Source organism: Geospiza fortis, unplaced genomic scaffold (genome assembly GCF_000277835.1).
Source record: "Geospiza fortis unplaced genomic scaffold, GeoFor_1.0 scaffold206, whole genome shotgun sequence".
Classification (NCBI taxonomy): domain Eukaryota; kingdom Metazoa; phylum Chordata; class Aves; order Passeriformes; family Thraupidae; genus Geospiza; species Geospiza fortis.
The window spans coordinates 8,441,587-8,450,278 of NW_005054311.1; the positions used below are offsets into that span (position 1 = coordinate 8,441,587).

Genomic DNA, 8,692 nt, shown 5'->3' on the forward strand with positions numbered 1-8,692 from the left:
AGACTGCTTCTCCAGTTTGTAAGTATAAGCTTGAATTTTGATTCTGTCCTCCAGTGTACATATTCTGGGAAACCTGGCATCTGCAATTGTAATGAGTGTGATCACATTTATTCTGGGATATTAAATATCATCTAGGATATTAAAGTATATATTGAATAATACCAGATCCAAGGCTGAGCCCTGCAAAATCATGCTTGACCATTTTCTTATCTTTTGATAATGAGCCACTTGGGAACTACTTAACTGAGTACAATTTTCAAGATTGTATTCATTCTGTAGGGGCTTCATCCAGCATGGTTTGCTTTCTCCCTTTGAACTGAAATAATATTTTGCTATAAGAAGATAATAGGCCAAGTGATACTGGAATGAAAAAATGATGTCTTGGAAGAAGCCAAAGTCGCCTTTGATGTGCTGGTGAGATGTGCTAGGTGTTGTAGACTGCAGTGCCACACTTGAGTGCACACAAATGCCACTCACCCCTGGGGCCTGCCACGGGTTCTCTGCTCGCAGAAGGGTGGGGAACATGAATGGACACCAGTAGGGCACCAGCAACACCAACAACACGTGTGCCATGCTTCCTGCTCACTGCAGTGTGTGTCTGCTGGGGAACTGAGCAAAAGGCTAATGTGCTACAGGGATCCTAAGGAACCACTGTTCTCTCTGCTGTGTGAATGGTTCCTGGAGCCAGCCCCTTTTTCAGCTCTCCAAAATGCATGGTGTCTATTTCACAGCCTTGTGAAGATTTGTGCACAGGGCTCTTAATGTCTGTGAAGTTGTGTGCAATGAGTCATGTCTTCTACTGGCCTGGCCTGCTGACTCTCCTTCTGGACAGTAAAAGGGAGAAATTCTCCCAGGTTTTCTCTGGAACTGAATATCCCTACATAAAGTTAAACAAAAAAAAAAAGAAAAAAGAAAAAAAGTGCTTAGATTTTTTGGCAAAAAAGTACAAAAAGTTTCAAGAGTTGGAAAGAACAAATTATACTAAGCTCACTCAGACACTGACACAGACTGTCTAAATATAATCTAAGTCCCTGGAGTCCCTGTAACTTGCAAATGAGTTAACAACTAGACAAGTTATTGTAACTCTGTTTATCAGGTTTCTGAGGAGCATGTTTTGCTGGAGGACTGACGCTGCAGCAATATCCAGAGCAAAACTTTTACAAGTACTCCAGATGCATATGAAGACTCACTTTCCCAAACTGACCAGCGTCAGCCACCTTTTTCTACGTTCTCTTTCATACTGTCTCCACCTCAGAGTCACCTGCCCTTCCTTCATCTCTTCTTCCCCTCCTTTTTTTCCCATGTAGATTATCCCATCAAATGTAATCTTCACTCCTAAAATAGCCTCAGAGGGGCTGTTTAGTGCCCTCAAAGCAGGCCACTAACTACTCCTGTGATCTGCAACTTTCTGTATCCTGAGAATCTTTCTAGTGCTGGAACAGGAGATGTGAATAGGGCAGAGCTGCTTCAGACACAGAAAATGGCCAACTCATCTCTCCTGCTGCTTGTGGAGGTGTTGGTAATTTAAGGTAGGGTTGAATTAAAACATCCCCAAAACTTCTAAATGGCACAATTTTTTACACTTTTTTATTAGGAATGGCTTTTAGTCCTGTATCTGGAGATAAAACATCAAAACGCTTGAGTTTTTTCTGGATCAGAAATCCTAATAAACTAAGTTGCAGGGGAAGAAGAGTAAGGTTGGAGTAATTTAAAGAAGCTGCTGTAGAAGTTGTCTCCTTTTGCTTGATCCACCCTTGTTTTTGACATTTCCCCAGGCTCCCCTGCTTTTTGTTGACAGGTTCTTTAGAAAATGGGTGTTGGCTTTTTCTGAGAACAGCATCAGATGTGGTTACATGAAAAATATGCAGGTGAGAGTTTTGCAGTGGATGCAAAATTGATTGGGGGCTGGTGTGGGGTGGGTCTTTATAAGCCAACAAGTGAAAAGAACTTACTGTGTTTCAGAGCAGCTCAACAACTATGAGAAAAAAATACTTCTTGTGGGTACAGAAGGGAGAAGCCCCAGATACGCTACAAAACAAAGCCGGGAGGAAGTCACTTTGTTAGGCTGATGGTTGAGATCAGTAAACAGCAAAGACAAACTGCCAGGGCAAAATCCTGCTGCCCCAAAGGCAAAGATGGAGCAGGAGGAAGAGAAACCTGGGCATCCATGTGAGGTGGACTGTTTTTGTCTGTGTTAATTTATCCTGTCTCAAGGGAAAGGGCACTGTGCTCCCCTGGGGAACAGGTCTCTGGAGGAACATCACATGCTGTGAGCAGTGCAGGTGAGGCTGCTGTCAAGGGACGATGTGGCAAACGGGAAGGAATCAAAGCAACTCCTCTTTGTGCATCTGCAACGGAGGCTGAGTCATTACCATTCATCACTAGCCCGACTGGTGTGTTAATTCTGGTGACAGTTGTTTTCGGGAGAGAGGACAGCTTTTGATGCCTTTTAATTCCTGAAAATAAAAGAAAAAAGGGCTGTCAAGGTAACAGGCATCCGGAGAGGCTGACTGAAAACAGTGGGTAAGGAAATAGCTTTAAGTCCCAGGGAAATGCAGCATAAAAGGGAGCTGCCACAATAACCAGGACAGTGTGGCTTGCTCCTTCACATTTCTGAAGGAAGCAGCAAGTGGCTAAAACTTCCCGTGCCCAAGTTACAAATGACCTCCAATTGCAGGACAACACAGGAGAGTTAGAGCTGCAGTATTTTCTCTCTGATTCTGCCTGCTGGGATGTCTTTCTGATTTGAGTATCCATATCTGTATTTGTAGCATCATTCATCTTGCAATTTATTCTAGTCAAGCCCAAAAACCTTCCTCAAGAGAGCAGAAGCCTCTTCTGGCCCCAGTCCTCAGAGACTGACAGGCTCCACAGCACCCTGGGGCAGCTTAGCCATCGACTTTACAAGGGCTCAAGATTTCTGCCAACCACTTCCTGCTGTTTCAGGGAAACCATGGGCAGTGGCTGCCCATTGCCAGCAGTAGGCCTTGCCAGGAAGCTTTAAGACAAGATATACCTTGTGGTGTCTTTCCTTCAGCACTTCTCCTTTTCCTCACCCCCAGCAGTCATTTCACATGCTGGCCCCACTAGCCTATGCAAGCTCAGGGGTTCCTAGCCCTAACCCTGGGAGGCAGTGCCAGGAGAGGTCCCACCCTCCTGTACCAGCTTCCCTTCCCTCCAGAAGGATGCTTCTCCTCTGCAGCTTTCATGTCCCTTACTATTCCTCTTTTCATACCTCTGTCTCTCATTGATCCCCTCTTCTTCTCTGCTTCCCCTCATCACCCAGTAATGGTGTTTCTCTCTCACTTTCTCCATCTACTCAGCACCATGGCAAGAGGGCCATACTGAGGCAGAGGGGTGCTTTTGTTGAGTATCATCTAATCAGAGATGGTCCTTGCCTTAAAAAAACATTTCAAATAAGCAGAGCAAGAAAAAGATTGAGGGAGGATGTCTGGAAAGGAGGAGTGGCTTCCCCAAGGCTGTCCAGCAGGACCAGAAAGAAGTTCTCTTCTCTTGCCCGTTGGACCAAGCTGTCATGTCTGCAGGGATTTGAACAAATGTAATTTTAAAACAAAGTCAAGCTTGAGGGGGCCCTGTTGGCAACGGAGTTCCTTAAGAATCCAAGGAGTTACAAGGAATCTTGCTGCTGTGGCAGAGGAAGGACCCAGTGGGCAAACCACAATGCCCCACTAAAAACCAGTCCTGGGATCCTCTTGGCTTCAACCACACCCACCTAGGAAAACACAGCTTCCCAACCCTGGCAAGGCAGCAACTCACAGGTTGTGCAACCAAGACCCCTGATGTGACAGCGAGGGGGAGGCATGAGCGGGTGGGATGCAGCACCACTTTGCAGGGACCCTGCACCCAGAGGAAAGCTGTGCCTGAGCTTGGAAGGGTGTTTTCACCTTCCTGTGATGACCAAAGTGCTGCCATAGGATTTGCTAATGGACATGGCCTGGGCTGGGGTGAAATCAGGTGCTTCAAATGGACTTGTCCCATCTTTAGTTCAGGTTGTGCAGTGCCTTGCAGACACCCGCTGGGAGAGCTTTAAAAAATCCCAACATAATAACTAGAGAGGAGCTCATTATATCTGTGACTCATCGGCCGGAAGCTGCAGTGAACACGGCTGCTGTGCCAGGAGTCTCGCTTCCAAGGGTGTGGTGACACGTGCAGTTACTAGACTGAGAAATTGGTGCTCAGCTCAGGTTTACTGTCATTGCATTCTAACTTCTGATAGTAGAGCTGCCTCTGCTAGGCCCCACAGTGAACAGACATATCCCTTAGTGGACCGCTAAGACAGCAGGGCTGTGCAAGGCTCAGACACTACCTAAAGGCCAAATGTGGTTTTGTACAAGTTCAGAGTAAATTAGTTTGTAGGTCAGGTCCTCTCCTAAACTGAGGGACCTGACACAAAGGAGTCAACTTGCTATATAAAGTTCAAGAAACACAGTGACAGGACAGACCAGTATGATGCCGAATTAGGAGTGACAGAGATACTCAAACAATATGCCCATTGTTGGCAGACAGCAAGTTTTACTTTGGTGGTGTTCTGTTGTACACCTGATCAAGAAGTCCTTAGGTTTGGTAGTGCAGCACAGACTGTGACTCGGATGAGTGTAACAGTGAGAATCATGTCCCTGCCAAGGCATCTGCCCATGGGACAACTGCCATCACCTCTGATTTCCAGCTTGTCCATATGTCCATTGCTATGGGCCACCCCAGCATGGGTGAGAAAGTTATGCCACTGCCACCGTGCTAAAAGAAAAATTAGTTCCATCAACACACGACAGTGAGAGAGCCTGGGGGTTTCCTCCTGTCACACTGTCCCGGGGGTGAAAGGGAGGAGTTGCTCTGCAGTCCAAGCAGGGTGAGCTGTTCCCCGGCTCTACCTCTGCCACCAGAAAACATTCCTATTCATATGCAAAACTTTTAACACCCCGGGCTGACAGGGCTGCCGCTGCTGCGCAGTTATGGCGCTCAGCAACAGGGCAGGGTGCGTTTCAAGCCTGTCCTGCTTCCTCTGCTCTCAAAATCAACTTCTCTCTCAGCAGTAAGGACACCCCACCTCAAAGCTCATCTCAAAGGCTGACTGTAAAAACAGGAGGCGTCATTTCTATGAATGAGATTGTTTTCGTAAGTGCAGATGCGGAAGCTGTTACCACCAAAATATTTAGGAAACTGGTGAAAGGAAACAGTCGAGCTGTAGCACAGGAACAGGTTCAAGCACTCGGCTCTGGGTGCGCCCTGAGCTGCCTCCTTGCCACCATGCAGCACTCCCAAGAAGATTTGACTGCACTCGGAGAAGAAGATGATTCCTTTGGGGAAGGTAAAGTCATCTTTTATTAAACTAATCCTTCTCCTACTCAGACTAGAGACCGGTTACTAGCCTGGGTGGTATTTCTTGTGTAAATCTGAAGTTGTCTGTGGGCTTCAAGGTCAGAGAAGCCTTTTTCTCCTTAGAGAATGGAGAACAAAGGGACCATAGATACAATAAAAATACTTTCACGCAGAAGAAAGCTGGGGGGACACCCAGTGTGTTTTCTACAGTGGCTGCACTGTGCAAAGTAGCACATTGGGCATTCAACACCACAGGTGCAGCTGTGGTTAAAGTGGTAGGGGCTCTTTACAAGAGCTAAAGGTGACTTGCTACTTAAATTATCTGAGCAGAATTAGCATCCTCCTCTCCAACTGAGACAACCTTTCCAGTGTCATAACTTCTTATCCCTAAAACTGCTTCTGCTGATGCTTGATTCCTGTTGCTTGCATTCTGTACCATCATTTACATGTGTATTGAGTACTATCAAGTCAAAATAGCAGAAACACAGATAAGAGGGGAGGAGGAGGAAGAATCTGGCCCATGGTGTTCAATTTCTGCCACTGCTCATTGCTCCCCTTTGCATTTGAGCCAGGGGGAGAACTTGCTCATGCAAATCTTCCCCCGGCCCCCAGCCCTCCACAGTTTCTAAGGGAGTTGAAGGCACAAAGAGCTGCCTGGATCCACTCCAAAGACTGTGAACCTTTAAACTCACTTTCAGCACAGCTTCAGCAAGCCTCATTTAAACAAAGCTCAGCTGCGGTTGGTATGGAAAACTTAGCAGTGAATAGTGCCAAATCAAGTTATCTGAGCCCCAGTGAAAGGCATCAGCTCAGAAAAGAAAGCAGTCTCAATGATGTTCTCTCCATACTCAAATACATTTCTCACGTCTCTATGCCCCCACTTCTCACCCTGTATGCCAGTCTGGGCTCAGAAGGGCAATGAATTTGCTGACAGGAGAGGTCAGTGCATTTGCATTGTGGAAGAAATCCTGGTAGTCCAGGAAACATCTCATGCCAGTGGGCAAATCAACTGGCACTGAAAGTACCCCATTGCATTTGCTGCATCCTGCATTCAACACAAGTGGATGCTGCTTCCCAGGATAATCATCCACGTGCTCTGACTTGATATGGACATTTGCAATTGCTCTGAAGAGCCAGTGGGTTTTTAAGCTTCTTTGCTGTTTCTGAAACCTTTAGCTCATGTTCTTAATCAGAAATGTGGAAGGGAAGGAGAGAAATGTGGGCAGGTTAGTCAACATATATATTGTGTTATCTGAAGGGAATGATACACCACTTCAAAAATCTGTTCCAGCCTCTCAGCTAAGTTGTTTCTGGCAGGGCTGATCCAGAAACGCTAGAGGAGGCTCTGCTTTTTCAAAGGCAGGAACATTTTAAAAACCTCTCCATGACCCTTCTTGGAGCAGGAGGTTGGAACAGATGATCTTCTGTGGGGTCCCACCCCACCCTAAGGTATCCCATGAGTCAATGAGTTGGTGACATCCTCTTCAACTCACCTACATGTAACTTGGAACAGTTGTATCCCAGCTGCTCTCTCAGACACAGGGATTGTTGGCTCCCAAAACTGCCAGCTGGAGAGCCCAAACAACACAGGCACAGTGCTAGACTTCCCCTTCAGTCCCCTCTCCTCTCTCTTGAACGGGTTAGCAAGGAAGCATTAACTTTCTGGCTGCTATTTCTGGAACGCTGCTGACCCTGGACAACCCAGAGCACTCCCTGGGGCTGGGTGGGATCCGGGCGGGAGGAGCGGGGCCGTTTCGGTCAAAGGGCAGCCCCACCCCGCTCATGCTGCAGCCTCAGGCGCCAGCCAAAATTTTGTTGCAGCCAAAACTTAGTCGCAGATTTTCAGGCCAGATGGAGGCACTTGTCAGGCACTGAACTCCCAGCTCAGTGCAGACCTCAGCTCTTAGGGCTTGACCTATTTTTATTATTTTCCACATCCACCTTGATTTGGAAAGTGATGATGGCAAATCTCTGTCCACCTTTCTAACTCATCCCAAGGCTTAGCTACCATCACAGTTTGAGACAGCTACATTCTATTTCTTCTAGCACTGATCTGTCTCTACTTTTTTGGAGTTAGTTTCCCTCCTGTCCAAGAGAGCTAAGATCTCGCTATTGCTTGTGCATATAAAAATCTCATATAACTATCTACAGGCAATATTCGGATCGCTCTCATCCTTTGCCAAGCAGACTGTTATCAATGACTGTTTCAGTATAAAGTTTTAATCTATTAAGAATTTTCATGGTTTTTGAGACCAGTCCCTTGGAGAGATGTGGACACCAGCATGGAGCCCAGTGCTCCAAAACTGTCAGACCAGGGACAAATCCAGAAGTTATATGATATGTTTATTCATACTTCTTAAGTATATGTATAATATATCAGGATCAGTTCAAGGATCTGCTGAAGTCCTTTCAGGTTGCAGCATTACATGAAGGTCTGCTCTTCTCAGATTTTTCTCTTTAATCCTCAAGTCTTTCAGAGTCAAATTTCTCAGGACAAAGTCAATGTTTTCCTGTCAGGATGGCTTATCTCCCTTGCTCCCAGCTATGCCCATACTAAAACCAGATGATTCACCTCACTTCCTCAAGTAGCCTGTTTTCCACTTCTCCAGACATTGTGCCATCTGTGCCATACTCAGTCAATCGCTGTTTAAAGTTCCCTTTCACATCACTGACATAAAAATAGTTCAATCCCATGAGTGAGAACCAATCTTTGTATGTCCTCTTTAAAAACTGGCATCTTTGATAATTTCTCAGCTGGGTTATGTGTGTAAAGATCTCATGCAGTACCAAGTTCTGTTTCTTACTAAAGTCGCACTATCAATACAATTATTTTCTCTAAAATCCTAATGATTGCCACTGATTGTACTCCATCTCCTTTAATTTTGCTTATATGACTTCAACATCAGCTATTCCTTGACGAGGCCAAGACCACTGCCAGCCTATCACATCATGAGTAACACAACATTATTTACAGCTCCCTGGAATTCCTCTGGTGTTGCAAGTTTTCTGAAACATCAACAAGAAGTTCCTAGGATAACTCTTCTCAAAATTACAGTTTTAAACTGTCTTCTGGGAAAGATCAAGGGGGAAATATTTTCCCATTGATATAGATTGTCAGATGGCACTGATATTTTCCCACATGCAAACCAAAACATTTGTTGAAAACTTCTGTGTTTTCTTCAGCATAATCCATAATTCCACAGTTTTTACTTGTGCTTCAGTAGGCATTGCTTTTCCTTATTATTCCTTGAAATTGCAAGTCACAGAGCTGGATGTGACAAAATAGGCTAGAACTATCCTCACAAAAATGCAACAGGTATTCAAAGCTTTGAAATGTTCAACCTCAAAGAAAATG

At 45.5% G+C, this 8,692-nt stretch overlaps 1 protein-coding gene across 1 annotated transcript in view; it reads left to right on the forward strand.

Annotated features, from left to right (window-relative positions):
* Positions 1–5,202: 5,202 nt before the first annotated feature.
* The window catches only part of RIPOR2 (RHO family interacting cell polarization regulator 2), a 68,660-nt gene continuing 65,170 nt past the window's right edge, over positions 5,203–8,692 (forward strand). Inside the window, exon 1 of the mRNA XM_005419344.2 lies at positions 5,203–5,326. Coding sequence (XP_005419401.2) covers positions 5,266–5,326 — 61 coding nt within the window. The 5' untranslated portion in view covers positions 5,203–5,265. The remainder of the gene's footprint in view (positions 5,327–8,692) is intronic.